Below are 22957 nucleotides of genomic sequence, written 5' to 3' on the forward strand. Positions count from 1 at the left end.
TAAAAGTTAAACCTTTTTTTTTTTTTTTTTTTTTAACAGCTTTATAGGTGAAAGCAGCAGCAGAGAGCCCCCTCTCACCACTGCTGGGCTCTTTGAGTCAGGTCCTGGGTCTAATTAATCAAGTGGTAGGGTATAGTCAGTCACAGAGTTTGCACACGTGGTGGTCATTAACTAAATCTGGTAACTGGTTAAATGAACACACTTGGGTCAGGGAAATACAGTGACGGACTGATGTAGATTTTAAGCAATCACAGACAAAAGGCAGAGCCCCAGGAGTGGCAGAGCAACGACCCGAAACCTCGCTTCTGGCGGGGAGGCTGGAGCTGCTTCACACTTTAAATATGCAACAGCATATCAACAAGAGTTTCTCTTCCTTGCTCTCAGAAGACCAGCGGTGAAGGAAACGAGTTGTCCTGTAGTTCAACTTCAGCTTAAACTGTAACCCTGGAGGCACAAAACTGTCAGATGTCCCCACTTCACTCCTCTGTGCTTTCTTCATGTTCATCCCGGGATGACCCTGTCCAGAGCACCCCCTGCAAGGGAGTGCTTGTACCCATTCTTGTACCCAGACTTGGCCAGGGTGTAAAGGGACTTGCAGGAAAGGGTCCTTGGGCTCTCCAGAGTCTGGGTAGTGCCCCCTTCTTCCCACTGTTCCCAGTTTAACCGCCCAAATCTCATCCCTTTTCCTAAGCTTGCTCAGCCGTGGGGCAGGGAGTTGTGGCTGTCTTGTCTTGAAGTGCCAGTCATCCTCCAGCCAGGTCTCTGCCAGCCATGGAAGAGGTTGTACACCTCCTAGCAATGTTGGCATGCCTGGAGTACCTGGAGCTGCTACTTCTGCTGGATGTTTTTGTTCCTGGCTCAAGGACTAGGGACTTTTCTTCTAACTGTGTTGGTTGCGTGAACCAAACCGTGCCAGCTCTGACGCCACCTCCTCCTAGTTCCTGGATTTTCCAGGTATTGTTTCTATAGCTTTTCCAAAAATTCAGCAATTTTTCTGCTCCCTGCCACCCTGGGGTCAAAGCATTTGCCCAGAAGCTGTGTGATATAATACTTTGTGTTATACACCTTTGATGACTAGCCACCTTCAGCCTCTCAGGTGTTCCATCTGTTATTGTTCTTCTGCAGTAGCTCCAGCTGAATAAAGAGCTCATTTCCTCGGTTAAGAGAGTAAGAGGAGTGGAAATTCACATGAAAGACACACCTCTTCCAGGAAACCATTACCTGAAGCAAGCAATGGAGGAACCATGGTGCAAGACCCATGCAGTGGTGGCAGCAGTTGCCCTGTCAGGGGCTGGACACTCACTCCTTTGGCTGTCACATCAGTCCCCAGAGCACACCAGCACAAGGCTGTGACCTTGCAGGAGTACATTATGGTCCTTCTCACGGCAGGGACAGCCTCTCTGTGTGCCAGCACTGCAGCTCCCGTCGCTTCCGTGCACGTCTTCTGGGAAAGCACTCTCCCAGGTGGAGAAAGGGACTTTGTAGGAAAGAATTTTCACTTTTTCCAGCCTTTGGAGGACGGTGGTGAGCAGGTGGCCCTCACCCACAGCCCACCCTTTCTCCCCAAAGCGCTTATCTCCCTGTTTGCATCCATGCAGAGACTCGTCTCCTCTTCTGGGCACTTTCTTACTCTTTCCATACTCCCTGCTCCTAGGTCATCACTTGACACAAATCATCCTAAAAAAACACTTCGCTGATGCACAGCAGCCAGGCTTTGGTGCCCCTGGGCATCCCTACACAGTGGGTCACCCTCCTTCTCCTGTTGGGTGCCTGTTTTATGGTCCAGCTGGGCTGGCTGGTGATCAGCTCACACCAGATGGAGTTTGTTGCAGCACCTGAGATGCTGCATGGTACCCCCCACACCAGAAAACAACACTGTTTTCATGGCCCATTTCCCACGGCCTGCTTGCCTAATGTGGATCTCCCTCTCAAAAACTACAACAGGAGGGAAGGACCCTTGTCCTTTCCTCCAACAGGAGGAGAGGCGCCTTGTGCTGGGTCCGCTTGAGATGGATGTGCTGCGTGCACAGAGGATAATTTCTTTGGCTCTACCCCAAACGGAGAGTTTCGCTGTGACTTTTGACAGCCTTTCAGCCAGGTCTCAAAGTCCAGCGAAGTGGCTGGATGAAAAGCCATGGGAAGTTGAGCTCCAAGGATAGAGACCACTTTCCAAGCTCATGTGGCTGCGCCTTGGTACGTAGCTGCTCTGAGTGAACAAATTGCACAGAAAAGATGAAATTTGAGGATCTCTTGCTGGAAATTGGCAGCTTCGGCAGATTCCAGATTTTGATTTTGTTTATCCTCTGCCTCCCAAGAATCAACCTTCCCATGCATTTTCTGCTGCACAATTTTCTTGCTGCTACTCCCTCTCATCACTGTGCGGTTCCACACCAAGAGGCATTTGTGAACCTCACCGTGGAGGAAGTTCTGCTCATCAGCATCCCCCAGGAGCCTGATGGCACTTTCAGGTCCTGTGAGATGTTCTCGCAGCCTCAGTTTCACCTGCTGCTCAATTCCTCTCTGCAACCAGAAAACGACTCCATCATTCAGCCCTGCCAGCACGGATGGGTCTATGACCACTCGCAGTTCGCCTCCACCATCTCCACCCAGGTAACACTTGGCCTGTGATCTAGCTGGAAATGTGTTTTGAGGAGCAGATGGAGAGGTATTCACTGGGTGCACAGAATCAGGGGCGAATCTTAGTGTTTTAACTAGTGGGAACGACTTGTTCGAGAAGATTTCCTGAAACAGGAAAGATCTCTGAAGCTCAGAGTAAGAAGCTAACATTTATTTTTATTATTGTTATTATTATTATTATTATATTGTTATTGTTACTATTACTCTTGCTTATATTGATCCTTAGAAACCAACATTTCTTGTTATAAGCATTTTAGTTTCTCCAGGTGATTGAGAGATTGGGGGGGTGGGGTGAAGACACACATACAGTTTTTTCATAGAATCATAGAATTGTCCAGGATGGAAGGGACGTCCAAAGGTCATCTAGTCTGACCTGCAGATTTTCTCTGCTTGGGCCACACGGCACTTCTGCAGGATGTGGTATATGAGCCCATGACTTGCTTTCTTGTTTTTCCAAACACTTTGTAACCTCTACACCCTTGGCCGCCCCCTCCTCAGTGATCTCCATCTTCCCCCTCTTCTCCCCAGGATCCTGCTGCCTCTCTTCCCACCGGTGTCTCTTGCTGTCAAGGTGTTCTCTTGCTCTCCAAGGGCCTCCTGCTGAGTTGCAGCATGCTGGCCAGCCCTAACCTTGAGCCTGCCCAAGGTCCCTGCCCATCAAACATTAACCACCTGCCTTCTGAAACACTTTGCTAGGGCTGACAGTGATACCTCTGGGTGTTAATGCTTTACCTTCCTTGAAAAGCAGCCCAAATCACAGGAGGTCTCGGAGAAGGGGACAATTTGGTCAGACAAAAAGGGCACGTTTGGCTTGGAAATGGTTGCAGCTGACTGTCTCAGCGAGAGCAGGGCCAAGTCTTAACCCGGAGCTGATGCTTCCCCCCAACCACCCTGCTTTCATCAGACGTGGAGGTGAGGGTCCCGGTGTGTACCAGGTCTGTACCTGGCACTGTTTCAGGGAGAAGGGTGTGAAGGACCCCCAGGGGAAGAGGCCAGGGGGGTGCTCCTGCAGCCAGGATGCTGATCACGGAGCCTCATGGTGCTGCACCCATGGTGCGGTGGCCTCGGGACATGTTGAAGGCAGGGCTTTCTCTGGAGTCTTTTGCTCTTCCAGCAGGAAAGGTTGCTCAAGGTCTGGCTGGCCTCTCCAGAGAGGCTGGGTTGATGATTAAACTAAGTTTTGCCAAGTCTGCACATACAGAAAATTAACTCCGCAGCTCAGCCACAGCATTCTGTAATGATTAGCGACATTTGCACCTCCAAGAAAGTAAAATGATGCTCATTAACTCGATTAGGAAGACTGTCTAGACCAACTTCCCAGTAAGAAACCAGTAAGTTACCATCAGGAGCAAGCATTTGGTCTGACTCCCCCTCTGCCCTCCTTCCTCCCTGCAGGGACTACTTCAAAGGAAACTGGTCAGGGTAGCAGGAACGGGATATCAACACCACGTTCCCTAAGGAAGGCTGGGGCACGTCTTACAGCCCACAGCAGTGCCAGCACCCTGCAAATGCCCACTTTAACCTGGACAGTCCCAGGGCATGACAGAGGGAGCTGGGGAGACACATACCCGGGCAGGTTGAGAGCAGCTTTCACAGGAGAGGGAAAAGGGGATGTCTCCATGATTAGTTTTACCCAGGAAAGCTTTCTGATCACAGAATCATAGAGTAGTTTGGGTTGGAAAGGACCTTGAAGATCATCTAGTTCCAACCCCTGCCATGGGCAAGGACACCTCCCACCAGACCAGGTTGCTCAAAGCCCCATCCAGCCTGGCCTTGAACCCCTCCAGGGATGGGGCAGCCACAGCTTCTCTGGGCAACCTCTTCCAGTGCCTCACCACCCTCACAGCAAAGAATTTCTTTCTGGTATCCAATCTAAATCTCCCCTCTTCCAATTTAAAACCATTCCCCCTTGTCCTGTCACTGCACTCCCTGACAAAGAGTCCCTCCCCAGCTCTCCTGGAGCTACTTTCAGATCTTTGCAGGCTGCTTGAAGGTCTCCCCGTAGCCTTCTCTTCTCCAGGCTGAACAACCCCAGCTCTCTCAGCCTGTCTTCACAACAGAGGGGCTCCATCCCTCTGATCATCTTCGTGGCCCTCTGCTGGACCTGTTCCAACAGGTCCATGTCCTTCCTGTGCTGAGGACACAGAGCTCCAGGTGGGGTCTCACCAGAGCAGAGCAGAGGGGCAGAATCACCTCCTTTGACCTGCTGGCTGCACTTCTCTTCATTCAGCCCAGGATGTGGTGGTCTTTCTGGGCTGCCAGCACGCACTGCCGGCTCATGGTGAGCTTCTCATCCATGAGCACCCCCAAGTCCTCCTCCTCAGTCCTTTCTGATGTCCAACAAGTGATCACAGAGAGGCTGTCACAGTGGGGACAGATAACAGGGAGCTTTGTAAGATGCAACTTTACATTTCTCAGGACTCCAGCACTGCAGTTTAGTGCAGGATTCTACCCCTCCATCAGCTTTGGCCGATATAAATTGCAAGACGCCAAGGCCAACCACCAGAGGAAAGGGGCATGAAAGGGCAGCAGAGACTGAACTGGGCACTAAGTGTCATTTTGTGTGGCTTTGTGTTTCAGTGGGACCTCGTGTGCGAGCAGCGTGGACTGAACCAGGCGACAGCAACCTTCTTCTTCATTGGCGTGACGATGGGGGCCGTGGTCTTCGGATACCTTTCAGACAGGTTTGCCCCCTTTCAGGCTGTTTCTCCCATTCCACAACGAGAAGTTCACAAACCTGTGACCTGCGAAGGGCAGTTGGAGGGGCAGAGAAAGGAGAAAACATAATCATAAAGGGACAATCCAGCCTCTCACATGATAATTGGATTAAAGTCATCCTGGGAAGCGATGCCTTGCCTAAATTAATGGAGCAGCCAGTTAGCAGCCCACCAGAGCAGTAGCTCTGGCCTTGGTCAGGAGTCAGTTGCTGCAGGAACAGTAAAAACTGAAAAAAATCCCCTGTCTGTGACACTGTTTTTGGAAAAGACAACTGTCTAAAAAAAAAAAAAAGGGAGAAAGCTGGTTAACCAGGTGAATGTCAGTAAACTGCCAGGATCCACCAGAGCAGTAGCCTTGGTCAGGAGTCAGTTGCTGCAGGAACAGTAAAAACTGAAAAAAATCCCCTGTCTGTGACACTGTTTTTGGAAAAGACAACTGTCTAAAAAAAAAAAAAGGGAGAAAGCTGGTTAACCAGGTGAATGTCAGTAAACTGCCAGGAGCAGGGAGTGCTCATTCTAGAGCCCCACAGGGATGAAAAAGCTGGAATGCTGTTGGCATTGTGTGACCTCCAGAGCAGGGAGCTGGTAAGGTATCACCTATCAAACAGTTTTTAAACTGGTGTCCAAAAAAGATCTCAGGCACTATGTGCCAGGCAGACAGACATCTATCTGTAGGGGGAAAATTAGTAGAAACTCTTCTGAAAGATTGAGTCAGTGGCCACACGGGTAGATATGAGATGCCAGTGAAAAATCAGTGGGGTATTTTCAAAGGATTCATGCCTTACCAACATACTGGGTTTCTCGAAATGTCCTAACAGGCGTGTGAATAGGGGAGATGCCATCTACATGGATTTCAAGAAGTTTCCTTACAAAAGACTGAGAAAGGAAGAAACTGGGCTGCCCTAGGATAAGAAGGAAGGTCTCTGCATGACTAAATAATTGATTAAAAGCCAGGAAGGAGTTGTAAGCGTTTGCTTTTGATGATGGAGTGAGACCTATGGGGACCTGGGATTGGATCTGTGTGCTTTTCAGCACATTTATAAATTATCTGGAAAAGAAGCGAGTGGGAAGTTGTTTCTGAGTGACCCTACCAGGCTGGTAGCATGAGTTCTGAGTGAGAAGAACTGCAGAAGGAGCTTAAAAAGCTGTGACTGGATGGGAGCATCAGAAGACAGATAGATTAATCTAAAATCAAGATAGATTAATCTAAAATAAAGGGAGAAGCAATTCTAACTTCTCATTTAAAACTGAAGACTCTGAGCTGACCACAGCTGCTCAAGTGCAAGATTTGGGGATTATGATAGACAGCTGCAGGCAAACATCCACTCAGCAATGAGTGGTGGCTGGGGAAGCAAATGGAAAATTAAGAATCATTAGGAAAGGAATATAAAATTAAAGAGAACATCACTATGCAGTAACATGTAAATGCATGGTGGCCCCACATCTTGAATATCGAGTGCAGTTTTGACTTCCCTTCACCCTCCTTCCCCATCTTAAAAGGATACAGAAGCAACAGAGAAAATTGGGAGCAGCTAACAAAAAAAGACCAAGTTATGGCTTGGCTTCCAATTAGCCAGAGCAGGACCCTTCAGTCTACTGACGTGATGGCTAATGAGGGTTTGACAGCAAGCTGTGCCCTCGTAAGCAGCCAGGAGCAGAGCTGACTGTGCACTGCCCACCTGAGCCACCTGGCCACGGGGCCCACAGGTCACATCAGGAGAGGTTTGCAGCCCCTGTGATCACAGCGAGGACAGTGCATCCAGTAGATCTGCAGTAAATTCATTAAAACTTGGGCATTATGCCCCCCCCTCTCCCCTAAGAGCCCTTAAAAGCAACCCCATTAGCAGCCTTCCTTTTCTCTAACGGAGACGATGTCCCACTTCTTTCTGCTAACTGTAATGCAGAGATTTCATCTCTAGTGTTCCGGGCTGAAAACCATCTGGTCCTCGCATTTTGCTACAGTCCAGGTTCATTTTGTTCTAAGCTTCTTACCAAGAACATCTCTACTGACAAGTTTTACCCTGGTAAACCCTCCAAAAACCTTCACTGTGAACATATATCTGCAAAAAAAAAAAATATATATATATAGTTTCTCCTTTTGTACGTTGTCTTTGCACTGAATTGGCTGCGTGACGTTTTGGCAGACTTCCAGACTGGGATATTTATGAAAATAGCTTTTATATTAATTCTTACGCTTGTGCAGTTTGCTCCTTTTATTTGTATTTCCTACCTTTAATCCTTCACTGTGAACATATATCTGCAAAAAAAAAAAATATATAGTTTCTCCTTTTGTACATTGTCTTTGTACTGAATTGGCTGCGTGACGTTTTGGCAGACTTCCAGACTGGGATATTTATGAAAATAGCTTTTATATTAATTCTTACGCTTGTGCAGTTTGCTCCTTTTATTTGTATTTCCTACCTTTAATCCTTCAGAGGTTGTGCTTTCCTACCTCTCCCTTTGAAGACCATTTTGAAAGCCTTATTTCCAGCAGCCTCCCCATAGCCTGCAGTTCAATCCTGCCAGCTCGCCTCTGGGTTCCCTAGCAGGTGGCACGCGTTTGCTGAGAGGATCTAGTAATGGGTCCATAAATAGCTGCCTTGCGCACTGCAGGGGCTCTTACGGCTTTATATCCTTCTTACTGCATTTTGAAGAAAAAAAAAAATCATTTGAAAAAGTGGATCTTCTTTCTCAGGCCATTAGCCTATTGGAAACTGGATCCAGCTCTGGTGTTTTTCTGGGTGTTTGCTGCTCCGACCCAGGGACATTACGATGACTTTGGTAAACTGGCCATGGCCGAATTCCACAGCAGATGCAGTACACTGCCCCAGCCCAAGCCACGGGTTGTTTTTTTTTTCTCCAGTGGATTCCTTAACTAGCTGCTACATGATGTAATTTATGGTCATTTTTAGGAACGTTATTGTGGCATTATGTCCCAGTACATCACTTTCTCCCCTGGAGCAATCATTCTTGCCATCATCCTTCTCGGGCGGCCACTAAGAGAGAACGCCCTAATGCCAGAATTAGACCAGAATGACTAGACTGAACATTGCCTGTTGACAGCATTATTTTACTACTCCAGTTTGTACCTAAGCCCTCATCACACACAGTCCTGATGTTCATCAGAAACTACTCCAGCCCTCATCACACACAGTCCTGATGTTCATCAGAAGGCTGATGCCTTGGGCTCCATTTTGATTTTCAGGTTTTCACAGGTGGTGTAGAAATACATGCACACATATTTCTCACCCTCTGCGTGTGTGTTTGACATTCTGTATTTCTCCACACTCTGCACCAGGGGTAGGATGGTCCTACAACTTCCAGAACTCTTGGGGGATGACCTCCCAGCAGATTCCTCAGAGACCCCTTAGGACATTAGGGCTATTTGCACATGTGGGCTGATGATTGGGTTCGTTTTATTTTCCCTTTTTATTTGGGATCTTTATTTTCCTTTCAAGGACCGGGGTGAAAGTGTCGCAGCTCCCTGAGAGCAGTGGCACTGGCTGGTCCTGGGTGAGCCTCAGGAGGAGAACACGCTGAGCCAGGCATGGGGACAGCCATTGGAGGGAGCAGGGTGTGCCAGCAGCAGGGGATTTCAAGCTGACTTTTGATGATGGTGTTGAACAGAGGAGCTTGATGTAGTGTTTCGATGGGGGATGCTCTTTCCATCGGAGAGCCTCGTGCCTGGTGCTTGCGGGGCAGGCTGGCCCACTAACGGGGTTGCACCACTGTGGCAGAGGCTTCATCCAGAGCTGTTCCCTCCTCCCTGGGGTGTTGCATCTCGCACTCTTTGCAGAGTGGGCAGCATTTTCCTTCTCCTTCTTCACGCCTCCAGTTTGCCCCCTTTCAAACCCTACTCCTGGGCCAGACGGGTCTCCAGCCGCTGTAACCCAGCCTTTGTACTCCTGGCAGGTTTGGACGGAAAGCCATGCTCCTGCTGTCCCTTGTGTGGTCCCTTGTCTTTGGGATGCTGAGCGCCGCCTCCGTCTCCTACAGCATGCTGGCCATCACGCGGACCCTCACCGGGGTGGGCCTGAGCGGCGTCTCCCTTATCGTGTTGCCTTTGGGTACGTATGTGGGGGTTTGTGGGTTGGCCAGGTTGTAGAGGGGGACCTCTAATGGGTGGTGGGTCGGTAGGGACTCGTCTACCAGAGCTGGTAGGAACAGGAGTTTGGAGAACATTACATGTGCAGTTTCAAAAGAACAACCCACTTGGGAGGATCCAAGAATTACGATTTTCTGTTAGTCTAATTAAACTGGGCGTGTTTAGTTTGGAGAAGAGGAGGCTGAGGGGGGGACACCTCACTGCCCTCTACAACTACCTGAAAGGAGGGTGTAGAGAGGTGGGGGTTGGCCTCTTCTCCCAAGGGAATAAGGACAGGAGCAGAGGAAATGGTCTGAAGTTGGGGCAGGGGAGGTTTAGATGAGATATTAGGAAGAATGGCTTTAGTGAGAGGGTGGTCAGGCACTGGAACAGCCTGCCCAGGGAGGTGGTGGAGTCACCATCCCTGGAGGTATTTGAGAAACGTGTAGACGTGGCCTTCAGGGCATACTCAAGTGCCTGAGATTGCTGGTTTGTCTGTTTGTGGGTTTGTTTTGATTTTGTTTGGTTTTGGTTTGTTTTTTGGTTTGTGTTTTTTTTTGTGGTTGGACTCGATGATCTCAAAGGTCCCTTCCAACCATGAAGATTCTGTGATTCTGTAATTAGTGCTTTAACACTTTAATCAAAACATAACAACCACTTATTGGTACTTCTGTTGCAACATTAACACTTCCAATCCATGCTACCCAATTCCTGTTAAGGATCAGCAGCAGCACAATGCAGTCATAGACCAAAGTATCTGCCCCTCTCCTCTGAAGGCTGGGTTCTCACCCTTCAAACATGCTGTTAAGACAATTCATCAGCTTTGCTGTGTTCTCAGCAGGAGGAGGACGGTGTGTCATTCACAGGGTGTTTCTACCTCCCCAGACTTGAAGTTTGCTCACGGTTTTCCTTAAGTTCCCAGTTTGTATTTTTAGAGAGCGTGGGGGGAAATAACCACAAAAAAAAAAAAAAAAAAAAAAAGGCAATTAAAAAATCATACCGAGCTAGGCAAAACTGGAGCTGAAGAATTTAAGTAATTGTATAATGAAAACAAGCTCCAGACTTCAAGGTACCCAACAGAGCACTGGATGATTTTGCAGATACAGTTGGGACGTATTAGGCAAGACTCATTGTACCCAAGAGCAAGTTACAGGTGCAGCAAAAAATTCTAGGATTTTTGCAGGGACAGCCAAAATCAAGGTTAAATGGCTTCAGTATTGAAAAAGTCTACAAAGACCACACAAATCCCACGGCTTCCTATGGTTTTTTTATTGCTATAAAGCCCGATGCCTGCAAGGCAAAGTAGAGCTTGGGAGGGACGTTTCTATCTGTTAGAGATTGCAGCAAGACGTGCAGATCTTTGGGAGGAAAACTGGTTTTTAGTTCACACACACAAGCAAGGAGACCACCATCTGTCCTGACTTTACATGTGCATTAGTATCTGCTTTGTGGAATCTTTGGGTAGATTCCACATGAATGACAATTCCTCTTAATATATTTCTTTCATCTGGAATAATGAGTGGGCAGAGAAACGGGAAACTGCGCAGCCAAGCTGATTAAGGAAAAAAATATTGTCTGTTTGATGAAGATGACCATTTGAACACTATGTAATGGGATTTTTAAAAAAAGTATCACCTAAAGCGTTTTTAGCACTGTTTCTTACTATATGTCCAGTATTTCCTCTTTTAAGGCTTTATTTTAGTTGCTTACAGCTTTGCAAGAGGTTAAGCATTGTGGATGAATATTTTAAATGTGCGGGATCTTGGCCAAACAGTGGAATTCTCCTGGAGGAGAAGACCAGGGATGTTACTTTGCTTTGCCCTTGTTAACAAGCCCCGCAGACCCCTTCCTGGAGAAGACCAGTGTGTCCCAGCTGAACGTTGGCTCTCTCTTGCAGGGATGGAGTGGGTGGACATACAGCACCGCACCTTAACCGGGATCCTGACTAGCATCTTCTGGAGCATCGGGAACATGTTGCTGGCCATGGTGGCATACTTGGTGCGGGAATGGCACTGGCTACTGGTGGCCGTAACAGGACCTTGTCTTCTGAGCATCGTCTGCCTGTGGTGAGTGTGGTGAGCCAATCCTAGGATTGGCTCTGGCAACCCAAAGAGGAGCAGGACTCACCTGTGTCCTGCACTCAGATTGCCCAGGCCTGGCAGCTCTTGAAAACAGGGTTTCATCTCTCCTTACCTCCGACAAGGCCAGGAAGCCAAGGTTGCACCCCAGCTTTGGGGACAAGGAAGAGGCAGGAGTGGGGCTGAGGACAGGCACCGCAGGGCAAAGGAGCAGGATTTGGTGCCGCAGGTGCTGTCAGATGTGGCTCAGAGCAAGTAAAGAAAACCCAATAAAGGGAGGCAGGGCCCAGCCAGGTCCCTGGCTTTAATCCCAGGTAGACTCAAGATAAATAATTTATCCATCTTCTGTCCCCACCTCGCTGGGGAGGATACCTCTGGTACCAATTTTTCCATACGAGCCAGTGGCATCTGCAGGCTGGGTCAGGTGCAGTTATCTCTGCACTCCTCATGGCCTTTCTCAGCTGTGTAACCATCCTGAGGGGTCAAATACATCCGCTTACTGTTTACCTGGACTTTAGTAAGGCTTTTCATACAGTCTCCCACAGCATCCTCCTGGAGAAACTGGCTGCCCATGGCCTGGATGGGAATACTCTCCACTGGGTCAAAAACTGGCTGGAGGGCCAGGCCCAGAGGGTGGTGGTAAATGGAGTTAAATCCAGTTGGTCATGAGTGGTGTCCCCCAGGGCTCAGTACTGGAGCTGGTTCTCTTTAACATCTTTATCAATGATCTGGACGAGGGGATCGAGTGCACCCTCAGTAAGTTCACAGACGACACCAAGCTGGGTGGCAGTGTCGACCTGCTGGAGGGTAGAGAGGCTTTGCAGAGAGATCTGAACAGGCTGGATGGATGGGAGGTTCAGATTAGATATTAGGAAAAACTTTTCCACAGAAAGGGTTCTCACGCCTTGGAATGGGCTGAGGCACCATCCCTGGAGGTATTTAAAAGACGGGTTGACATAGTGCTTAGAGACATGATTTAGTGATGGTTTTTATCAGAGTTAGGTTGATGGTTGGACTAGATGATCTTAAAGGTCCCTTCCAACATAGACAACTCTATGATTCCCACTGACTGGACATGATGCTCAGCTGAAAGTCTCCATGAGAACAGCGGATTTTGTTTTCTGCTTCTCTTGGGGGACAGATCTGGGTAGTGGGAGGTAGGTGTTGGCTGCTCCTGCAGAATGTAGCCACTGTGGGGTATTTCCAATGTCTTCTGGACCCTGACCACCATGCGGTCCCAACCAAACATCAGGCCAGATGGGCTGCACTGTGGCCTGGGAAGCTCTGGGCCAAACAGGGCCATGTATCTGTGAATTGCAACTGGATGCAAGACCAGAGAGAAGTCCAAGAAGAGGGAGTTGCAGGTGCTACTTTGAGAGAAGGATCTTCTGCTGAAACAGACAGAAAAATGAGAGTCACAGGACTCCCACCCTACATAGGTCTGCTAAGGAGACCTCTCAGAGTTGCTAATCAGCTCTACAGCATTACAGCGTCCCTTGTCACTCAAGGACTAGCATTGATACTTCACAGCCACAATGTGAAGTGTGGCTGTGAAGACCAGAAGACGACAAGAAGACCACAGTCAACTTGTCTTGTGCAGAAGGCTTTGATTATTGTGAAAACCAAACAATTTTAGCAATTAACAAAGTAAGTATAGAGCCCACTAATCCCTTCTACATAGCAAATTTTTTACATCCCAAGATGTCAAAGTTTAAAGAGTCCCAAAAGCATGAATCTAAATATAAACACTCTGGAACCAATTTTAATTGATAGGAGTTTGAAACTTCAACCAGTTCAGAAAATTCAAGCTTTGCTCAAAGATCACATGATTAGAACTTTGGCTAGACATACTTCAACTAGCAGACCATACTCCTTTAAGGGTAGAAGACTGTGTATGTGTAACAAGGCTGTCCCGTTACTCTCCTTCTCATGCACCACAGTTGCTATTTTCAGCTGAGGTTGAAGTCTCATAGAGAAGACTCTTTGGCTAGGGCTATGTATGTGGGGTGGAAAACATGGAGTGCCAACAGGAACACTGTCTTCTCTCCTCCCACCAGGTGGGTCCCGGAGTCTGCCCGGTGGCTCATAGCCAATGGCAAAGTGAAACAAGCTCATAGGCATCTGCTGAGATGTGCAAGAATGAACGGAAGGAAAGACTTCTCTGTCTCACCGGAGGTGAGAAACTGAAGATCTAGACACAACGTTCTTCCTCTCCCGCTTTCTCTCTCTCTCTATTTTACTTCTATTTGATACCTGAAGCACTGCTTAACCTGTGATCTGTGGGGCACTGTGGTCCACGGGGAGCCACGCTGAATTTAACCCTAGGAAGGAGCTACACCCACTCCAAAAGATAAAGCAGCAGCTCAGCTCCTGTGAGGCCAGAAATCCCCTTCATTAGGTGGAGTGTCCTTCCAACTGTTATTGCCATGATGAAAACCCTCAATGCACTAGGCACGGGACTAAATACACAGCAAGAGAGAAGCACAGCCTGAAAAAAAATAAGGCAGAGGCATCACTCCCATAACAGAGAGTGTGCAGGTGCACGAGCAATTAGTGCAGCTTAAATGTTTGCCTTCTTGGTTTCCATAGCGTTTGTCAGGTGTTGGTATTTTCTCTTGAGACACTGCCTGGGGTGGTGTTATCCAAACCTGTAAAGGCTAATCCACCTCAGGCTGTGCTTGCTGTCCACGTCAAACTGGAAGACTCTCAGCCCCAGCGGTGGATGCGGGTGTAAAGAACACTTGAAGATGTTCAAGGCCAGGTTGGATGGGGCTTTGAGCAACCTCGTCTGGTGGGAGGTGTCCCTGCCCAGGGCAGGGGGGTTGGAACTTGATGACCTTTAAGGTCCCTTCCAACTTTAACCATCTTATGATTCTATGATAATCACATGATGATTTCAATCTTAAAAATGTATTTTTGCATTCAGACTTGCAAATGTTGAGCCCTTGGTCCATGCCACTTTCTTAAGGACACGCTGGTGGCTCCAGGGGATGGTAATAAGCTCAATTGTTGTCCCAGCTCTAGGGAGGACTCAAGGGCCAGACAGAAGCTTGTCTCTCCCTCTGGAGAGACACCAGTGCATAGTCAGTGCTCACAACAACCCTTCACAGCCAGGCTTGAGTGGCTGCACATCTGTCCCTTCTGACTAATTCGGTCCACATGATTTGTCTCAACCTTTTCAAGAGCAACAAAGCTCAGCTGTGAAATCCAGAGGGTACAGAAGTTTGTGGTTCATTAAACATCAATCTTAATGTCTATTAGTTTTCCTCGTACCAAAAGATGAAGATGGGAAAGCCCTGGCAGCAGCACGGGAGCCTTGTGGTTTGCTGTCACGGTCCAGCTGCATCTCTGTGTGCAGCCAGTGCTCCTGCATCCACACCCCTGTCTCATCCTGGCCAGCATGCCATTTTTTAAGAGCAGTTCCTTAATAACTCTTGGAGAGGTGATTAGCCTTTTTGATTTACAACAGAAACATGTTGTTTAATCATGTGAGAAATTATGAATTTACTGGTTGTGGCAGACAGGAGTTGAGCGTGACTTTTCTTTGCCTTTAATCAAGCCAGGATCTCTGACTAAATATTTTAAAAAATAGCAAGTTATAACCACTTCCGTTGAGTCTTGGCTGATGACTCTGTATTTCAGAGTGCAGCATCTCCCCACGAAGGGCATGGGCTTGCACCCTCATACCATTCTTTGGATTAGGAAACATACCTGGGGCTTCCCCACCATCACAGCCTTGTGCCAAGTCACACCATGCTGTGACCACCACCATCAAGAAAGGCCTGAAGTTGTGACACCTTGGTGGATTCATGAAGCTTATAGGGGGGTATACTTGTTTTGTGGGATCTGATGATCTTCAAGGTCCCTTCCAACTCTAACCATTTTATGATTCTATATAAGAAATGTATGGTTCTATAGAAGAACCTCTTGCATCTCAGCCAGTAAGTAGAACTTACCAGCTCTCCTGGTACTTACCCCTGGCTCAATTGCTCAAATTCAACAGGCAGGGCTCACTTCTCAGTGCCTGACTTTTTCTATGTACTCTGTATTTATATAAACAGATGTATAAATAACCACACTTTATAGGAATAAACTCATGAGAATAAAGCATGCAGCTCACTGTTAGCTCCTGCCTGAGGCCTGACACAACAGCAGGCAACCACACGGGGAAGAAGGTGGAACTGGCCAAAGCTGACTTTGCCAACACCATGATTTGCCATATGTTTCTGCCACATGGGGTACATGGGTAAGAGGGGAGAAGGGGCCATGGGAAGAAAAAGAGGTCTAAAATGGTAGGCAATCTATAAAGCTGCAGGAAGGCATGCTTCTGGTAACGTATACCCAGAGAGTTGTTCTGCAGTGGGAACGTATGGAAAATGCAAGGTGGAGATGGAGCTGGGAAAGGCACAGGCCCCAGCCTGTCTAGGGTTTTATGGCTGGATCTGACATGTACAGCAGCTGAGCTACTTCCTTCTTTCCACCTCTCCCAGGCCCTCAGAAGGATGGCAACAGACAAAAAGCCGGGAGAGAGTTACTCCTACATCAGCTTATTCAGGACACCAGTCTTGCGGAAGATCTCCCTGTGTTCCGGGGCTGTGTGGTAAGCAGTGTCATGGGCGACTTGTCCTGCAGTTCTCCAGATGGATTTCCCTAATCCCCATCTCCACACACTCCTTGCAGGTTTGGTGTTGCCTTCTCCTACTACGGCATGAGCATGAACCTAACGGGCTTTGGGCTCAACATGTACCTCTCCCAGTTTGTCTTTGGCATCATTGAGATACCAGCCAAGGTGATCATGTACTTCCTGGTGAATCGAGTCGGACGACGGCAGAGTCAGGCGTGGGCACTCATCCTGACGGGACTATGCATAGGAGCCAACGTCATCATTCCCAAGCGTGAGCCACTCTTCTGCTATATGCAGTACTTGCTAAAGTGGAGGTCCCCGTTCTGGGCCGTGCTAGAGAAGGAGAAGGGCAGATCTTGCCCACAGGCAACTCTGAATGGAGGTGTCCTCCTCCTAGAAGAGCAACTGCAGGAAAAGGTTGCTAATGTGGGCTAGCCCTAATATCTGGGAGCAACAGATGTTCTCCGGTCACTGCACAGTGGCTAGTAATAGCTCAGTGATGGCAAAGTGAAGTGCCTGTCCTTTCTATAAACATTGTCCAACGGGAAACGCTAGGACCCATCCTTTCATCAGTTCAGCTCCCACTTGGGCTAATAGTTACCAAACTAACTGAACCAGACTTTGGATGCAGCAGCTCCAGAGCTATGAAGCTCTGTGTTTTGTCTGTAGGAGCATTGAACCACCTTCTTTCTTGTACCCGAGGCCACACGAAGCTTCTTCCTAGAGGCTGCTCTTCGACCATTGTCACAAATGTCTCTTCTTGCCTCCTAGCCTTCACCTCCTTGCGCTCTGTCGTAGCCATTATGGGCAAAGGTTTCTCAGAAGCTGCCTTCACCACCGTCTTCTTGTACACCTCTGAGCTCTACCCCACCGTACTGAGGTAAGAGACGCCGCTTGCCTGAGTGCATCACCAGAGCCTCGGTGGGATGTCACCCTCAGGTCTTCCACACCAGCCCAGCAGGACATGCTGTTGGCTGGACTGCAGGCCTGATGTCTTGCCTCTAGGAGTAGCAGGTTCTAGGGATTATGCAGATTCAGGAGAAAGGGGCAGAAAGCTACGCCCTTTTTCCACCTGGGTTATATTTGGATAGGTGACGTGGACAAGAAGATGCATCGAAAGGTGAAGAGTAGCCTGTGTGGGACGATTTTTGAACTCCATAAGGCATCTGTGCTCAGTAAAGTCTTAGTTCCCTCTGATAATCTGCCAATAATGGTTAAAAAAAACCCCAAAATAATAACTTGAACTATACATTTTCATAATGGCAACATACTATCATGTATTTGACAGCCTTCTGGACATCAGGTGCTATTAAAGCAGGGATCAATTAGCCTTTCAGGGGGTAAAAGAGAGCTCATTTGAAATATCCAGGTAATGGTGACATAAAACCAGATTTAGCATCAGCATAGTTTGGGATATACCTGAGATGGGTGGAGGGGCTGGCCTCGCTGGTTGCTTTGTGAGAGCCTGAAAAACCCTCACGGGTACAGCAGGGCTGGTGGCATCACCCCTCTCCCTCCCTGCCCAGAGTAGCCTTCTCTGCCATAGAGTCCTTTAACTTCCACCGCTCCGTTGTATGTGGAGAATGATGAGTATTTAGACCGGAGTGAGCACACTCATCTGCTACTTTTCTTCTCAGATTGCTTTGTATTTTTACGTGCTCGAAGACATTGACAGGTAAAGACAAAGATGTTGGTTCCTTCTGCAATGCTTGCTCTGCAGATGCACGAGGAGGGCCTGGCCTTCCTGTTGTCAGTGTGATATCATAGAATGGTTAGAGTTGGAAGGGACCTTGAAGATCATCGAGTTCCAACCCCCTTGCCCTGGGAGGGACACCTCCCACCAGACCAGGTTGCTCAAAGCCCCATCCAACCTGACCTTGAGCACCTCCAGGGATGGGGCAGCCACAACTTCCCTGGGCAACCTGTTCCAGTGCCTCACCACCCTCATAGCAGAGGTGCTCCATCCCTCTGATCATCTTCATGGCCTTCCACTGGACCCGTTCCAACAGGTCCATGTCCTTCCTGTGCTGAGGGCTCCAGAGCTGGCATCATGAAATGCTACCTACCCCCGAAAATTAGTAAGGGGGCAGGACCAAAGGTGCTCACAGATATCTCTATCGTGCCACCTGCCTAGAAGTACCCGGGAGAAGGAGGGACTTAGGTTTGCTCTCAGCAGATGGGAGGACTCACTAGGGGGATGGGTAGAAAATGCACTCAGGCTTTTAGACATTTAAAGCAGAAGCAACTTTAGAGCAGGTATTTTTAGTGGGGAACTTCTTTCTCAGACATAAATCTATTTATCGCAGCAGCTACGGTTGCTCTCTGGGAAATATCATCACTGTAGGAAGATGTGAAGAAATAATAAAAAAAAAACCAATCTAGAAAAAGCGTGGCAGAGGAAAAACCTGGAGGTGTGAGGGGGGGAAAGCCTCAGCACTTACAGAAAAATAGGGGGAAGGAACAGAGGGTCTGCACTTGTTCCCAAGGTCTGATATGAAAGAAGTACCCATCTCTTTCTCGTGGTGGTCTGCACCACCACGGCGCCCTACCTTTCCAGGCAGAATGGGATGGGGTACACCTCCTTCGTGGCACGTCTTGGCGGGGCTTTGGCCCCCCTTGTGTTTCTGCTGGATGAGGTGTGGAAGTCTCTGCCCGAGGTGACCTACTGCGGGGTAGCAGTGTGCTGTGGCTCGGTGGCCTTCCTGCTCCCGGAGACACTCAACGTGCGCCTGCCCGAGGGCATTGAGGACATCGAGAAGGCACAGTGAGTCACCTCTGTCCCACCATGCTCATGGAGCCTGCTGAGAGAGGCAGGGGGACATCCCGCTGGGGATGGGGGCTGCCAGGCTTCTTGCTCTTCTGTCCTTCAGCTCAAACGTGCCTTTTTTTTGTTCCAGAGCAAAAGGGCCACCACAAATCAGTGGTCCCGAGGGCACGCCGCTACAATCTCTGCCCAAGTGAGGGACACCGTGGGACGGCCAACTATGTAGGACTGCAAAACTGAGCTGCACTCTGACCTGTCACTAAAAAGAGCCTTTTACCGTCCCCTGAGTCTCTCTCCGCAGGGAAGCGGGGCTGAGGACACTGGAGGAAGGAGGCAGATGATGAAACCAGCTGGTGGGACCTAACCCGGTCCACCCACCTAACCCGGGTGGCCAGGAGGAAGAATGCAGAGATCCTAGCAGGGTCTGGAAATAAAGATGCCCTGCGCTCTCATGGGACACACGGCGCCTTCCAGATCACAGCACAGCCTTGAAACCGAAATCCGTAAGAAATGCAACGCGGCAATAAAAAGTACTGAGCATGAATTGTACAGAAACCCAAATAATCTCAAATAAATCTAACCGGACGGTGGACAAATGATAAACTGTAGCTACAAGTGTTTCTTGGGATTTGGAAACGGTCCAGGCATTTTTCACGCCAAGGACTCAAAGCCAGTAAAAAGCACATGTAGGAACCTCACTGAGAGCAGGGCAACCAAAAGCATTTGTCCCACAGACCCAAAGAAGAAACCAAGCTTTTGCAGATTATTGCAACTTTTTTTTTTAAATTTATTTATCTTTGCAGATTATCTTTTAACAAAAAAGCACCACCTTTGCAACGGGAACTCTTCCGTGGAACATCGAGCAATTCATTATTTGATTTCGTTCTGCTTACCGCTTGATCTGAAATTCAGGGAGCACCTTGCACACACTCGTGAAAACCACAGAGACAAGCCATAAATTTGGAACCCTGACAAATCGCCCTTTCCTAAACTGGGAAGAGGGAATGGCCTCCACGTCCCAGGTGGACCGTGATCCCCTGGGCTGTGGGGTCCCTTAAACTCAGCCATGCACAGCCCTGCGAGGATAACACCAACTGAGGATGCATCTGAAAGGGTGGAGAGACACCATCCCATCCCATCCCAGGTCCACGAGCGCCTCCTAGTAGAAATTATGCAAAATTTTAGACATCCCCTTTTTGCTTTAAGGCAACAAAAGGGAAGCAGCTTCCTCAGAACCACCCTAAGGCCGAGACAATTTCCTGTATTACTTCTATCTAAAGGTTGGGCCAAGTAATCCACCAAAAATTGGTGGTTTATTATACCAGCCTAGAAACACTAATTATTGTTCCCCGTCCCCAGTTCTTTCAAGGTGAAAAGCATTTAATTAAAAAATGTTTTGGAAAAGCATTTCATTAAAAACATTTTGAACAATTTAGCAGGAGAAAAATGGGAAAGCAACCAGTTTGAAAATTAAACTTTTCTGTCCAAGGACCACCTCGTGCCGTCAAAGAAGAAAAGGCAGTAACATCAGCGTGCGGGTCACGACCAACCTACCACACATCTGGGGGTCCTTCAGCAAAAACGTTCTTGACTTGTTGGTGAGACATCATGATTTATAGCAACCAACATGAGACTGATGTCATTAGATCTTAGGAAGAAATTCTTTGCTGTGAGGGTGGTGAGGCACTGGAAGAGGTTGCCCAGAGAAGCTGTGGCTGCCCCATCCCTGGAGGGGTTCAAGGCCAGGCTGGATGGGGCTTGGAGCAACCTGGTCTGGTGGGAGGTGTCCCTGCCCAGGGCAGGGGGGTTGGAACTCCATGACTTTTGAGGTCCCTTCCAACTCTGACCATTCTGCGATTCTAAGAGTTGAACAGGTTAAGAAGAGGAGTAGACCTGTTGGCTCCCCAGCCCTACTGTCCTGTGGCTCAAAGCGCGGTGTCACCCCCGGACACGGACACCCCAACTGAGGTCTGAGGGGAGGAGGAGGAGGAGCTCTCCTTCGGCACCAGTTTATCACTCCGCTTTCTCAGCATCCTTCTTCAACTGGACACCAGACCCGCATGCAGTCTGAGCCGGGGGGTAACAGCCCCTTCCCTTCCCTTCCCTTCCCTTCCCTTCCCTTCCCTTCCCTTCCCTTCCCTTCCCTTCCCTTCCCTTCCCTTCCCTTCCCTTCCCTTCCCTTCCCTTCCCTTCCCTTCCCTTCCCTTCCCTTCCCTTCCCTTCCCTTCCCTTCCCTTCCCTTCCCTTCCCTTCCCTTCCCTTCCCTTCCCTTCCCTTCCCTTCCCTTCCCTTCCCTTCCCTTCCCTTCCCTTCCCTTCCCTTCCCTTCCCTTCCCTTCCCTTCCCTTCCCTTCCCTTCCCTTCCCTTCCCTTCCCTTCCCTTCCCTTCCCTTCCCTTCCCTTCCCTTCCCTTCCCTTCCCTTCCCTTCCCTTCCCTTCCCTTCCCTTCCCTTCCCTTCCCTTCCCTTCCCTTCCCTTCCCTTCCCTTCCCTTCCCTTCCCTTCCCTTCCCTTCCCTTCCCTTCCCTTCCCTTCCCTTTTCCCCTTCCCTTCCCTTTTCCCCATAAAGCCCTGGGAATAACACCTATCAAATCCAACAAACTGCCAGAATTAACTACAACATTATTTTGTCTTTTTTTTATTATTATTATTTTTTGATGGATCTTTTTGACAGCTTTTTGTTTTTATTAAGGTATTCTATAGTTTATCCTGCCCACTTTTCAACCAAAAATTAGCTTCTAGAACAGTCATGAAGAGTTACAAGTCTTCCCAGCTTATAGAGCTTCCCTTTTCAGAATAATTACATTTCCTGTTATCAGCCTAATTGTATCTCATTTCTGTTTCCTCCCGTTAGACTCTTTTCCTCCCTTGTTATCTCTAATTTAAAAAAAAAAAAGCTTGTTACATTTCTGGTAGTCATTGCCTGATTTACTATGTCTAAACCTTCGAAATTATTTGTCAGGAGAGTGTTTTCCGTATATCCTCTTCTCACTTCAATGCAGGATTTATATCCCGTTAACATTTTTGCAGTTTACTGTCTTTATTCTTCTCTGCTTTCTCAAGGTGTGATTTCTGATTCAAATCCCCTTCCCTCTCCTCCCTTCCTCCCCTTCCCTTTTGCTTCTCTTTCCCTTACGTTTCCCTTCTCCTTCCCTTCACCTTCGCTTTCCCTTCCCCTTCCTTTCCTTTTCCCTTCCCTTTTGCTTCTCTTTCCCTTACTTTTCCCTTCCCTTACCTTTCGCTTCTCCTTCCCTTCCCCTTCCTTTCGCTTCTCCTTCCCTTCCCCTTACCTTTTCCTTCCCTTCCCCTTACCTTTTCCTTCCCCTTCCCTTTCGCTTCTCTTTCCCTTCCCCTTCCCTTACTTTTCCCTTCCTTTCCCTTTCCCTTCCCCTTACCTTTTCCCTTCCCCTTCCTTTTACCTTCTCTTTCCCTTCCCTTCTCTTCCCCTTACTTTTCCCTTCCTTTCTCTTTCCCTTTTCCTTCCCCTTCCCTCCCCTCCCTTCGGGCCGTGCCCCTGTCGGTAGGGCCGTGGCTGCCGTGAGGGCTCAGGGCTCTGCCCGCCAGGCCCCCAGGCTCCTTCCACCTCCACCCTCCGCCATCGCACACTCTCTCTCTCCCCCCGAACCCTCCCGTGGCGACGGGCCCCTCGCCAGGGCCCGGCCAGACCAAGGCCTGCGTCTCGGGCGGCGACATGGAGGCCGGTGTCTGTCTGTCTGTCCGTCCCTCCCTCCCTGCGGGGCGACCAACACCAGCTGCCCGCCGGGTGGGTGACAGCGACACCCGTCTCCGCGGGGAGCGGCGGCGGCGGGGCCCAGGCCGCCCTCAGCGCGGAGGAGGCCGCTTCCCGTTACCGGGCGGTGACGTCACTTCCCTTTTCCGGTGGAGGCCCTGTGGTTCTGCTTCCGGGTCAGCCCCCCCGTTTCCCCCCCCTCCGCCCCTCCCGGGCGGGCTCGGGCGGGGGCGGCGGCGCCCGGGCCATGAGGACCCGGGCTGGGTGGTGGCGGAGGCGGCGGCGGCGGCCGGGCAGGGCCCTGCCTGGGCTGCGGCGGGGCCCG

At 49.2% G+C, this 22957-nt stretch overlaps 2 protein-coding genes across 2 annotated transcripts in view; both read left to right on the plus strand.

Annotated features, from left to right (window-relative positions):
• The first annotated feature begins 2170 nt into the window (after positions 1–2170).
• On the plus strand, positions 2171–20997 carry LOC106900368 (solute carrier family 22 member 7-like). The gene is made up of 10 exons (XM_014962397.1): positions 2171–2610; positions 5218–5321; positions 9267–9421; positions 11336–11504; positions 13574–13691; positions 16007–16116; positions 16197–16411; positions 16912–17020; positions 18698–18904; positions 19038–20997. Exons 1-10 carry the CDS (start codon positions 2233–2235, stop codon positions 19099–19101), a joined length of 1629 nt encoding a protein of 542 aa, XP_014817883.1. The 5' UTR covers positions 2171–2232; the 3' UTR covers positions 19102–20997.
• A 1596-nt stretch (positions 20998–22593) lies between these two features.
• Positions 22594–22957, plus strand: part of TTL (tubulin tyrosine ligase) — a 19418-nt gene continuing 19054 nt past the window's right edge. The window contains exon 1 of the mRNA XM_014962373.1: positions 22594–22759. Coding sequence (XP_014817859.1) covers positions 22594–22759 — 166 coding nt within the window. The remainder of the gene's footprint in view (positions 22760–22957) is intronic.

This window comes from Calidris pugnax, unplaced genomic scaffold (assembly GCF_001431845.1).
Source record: "Calidris pugnax isolate Ruff unplaced genomic scaffold, ASM143184v1 scaffold147, whole genome shotgun sequence".
Classification (NCBI taxonomy): Eukaryota; Metazoa; Chordata; class Aves; order Charadriiformes; family Scolopacidae; genus Calidris; species Calidris pugnax.

Excerpts from the sequence above, each read along its gene's own strand:
- LOC106900368 (XM_014962397.1), top strand. The coding sequence starts at position 2,233 with ATGAAATTTGAGGATCTCTTGCTGGAAATTGGCAGCTTCGGCAGATTC. Across the intron at positions 13,692-16,006 it reads ACTTCTCTGTCTCACCGGAG|GCCCTCAGAAGGATGGCAAC; the intron begins GTGAGAAACTGA and ends CACCTCTCCCAG. Across the intron at positions 16,412-16,911 it reads CAACGTCATCATTCCCAAGC|CCTTCACCTCCTTGCGCTCT; the intron begins GTGAGCCACTCT and ends CTTGCCTCCTAG.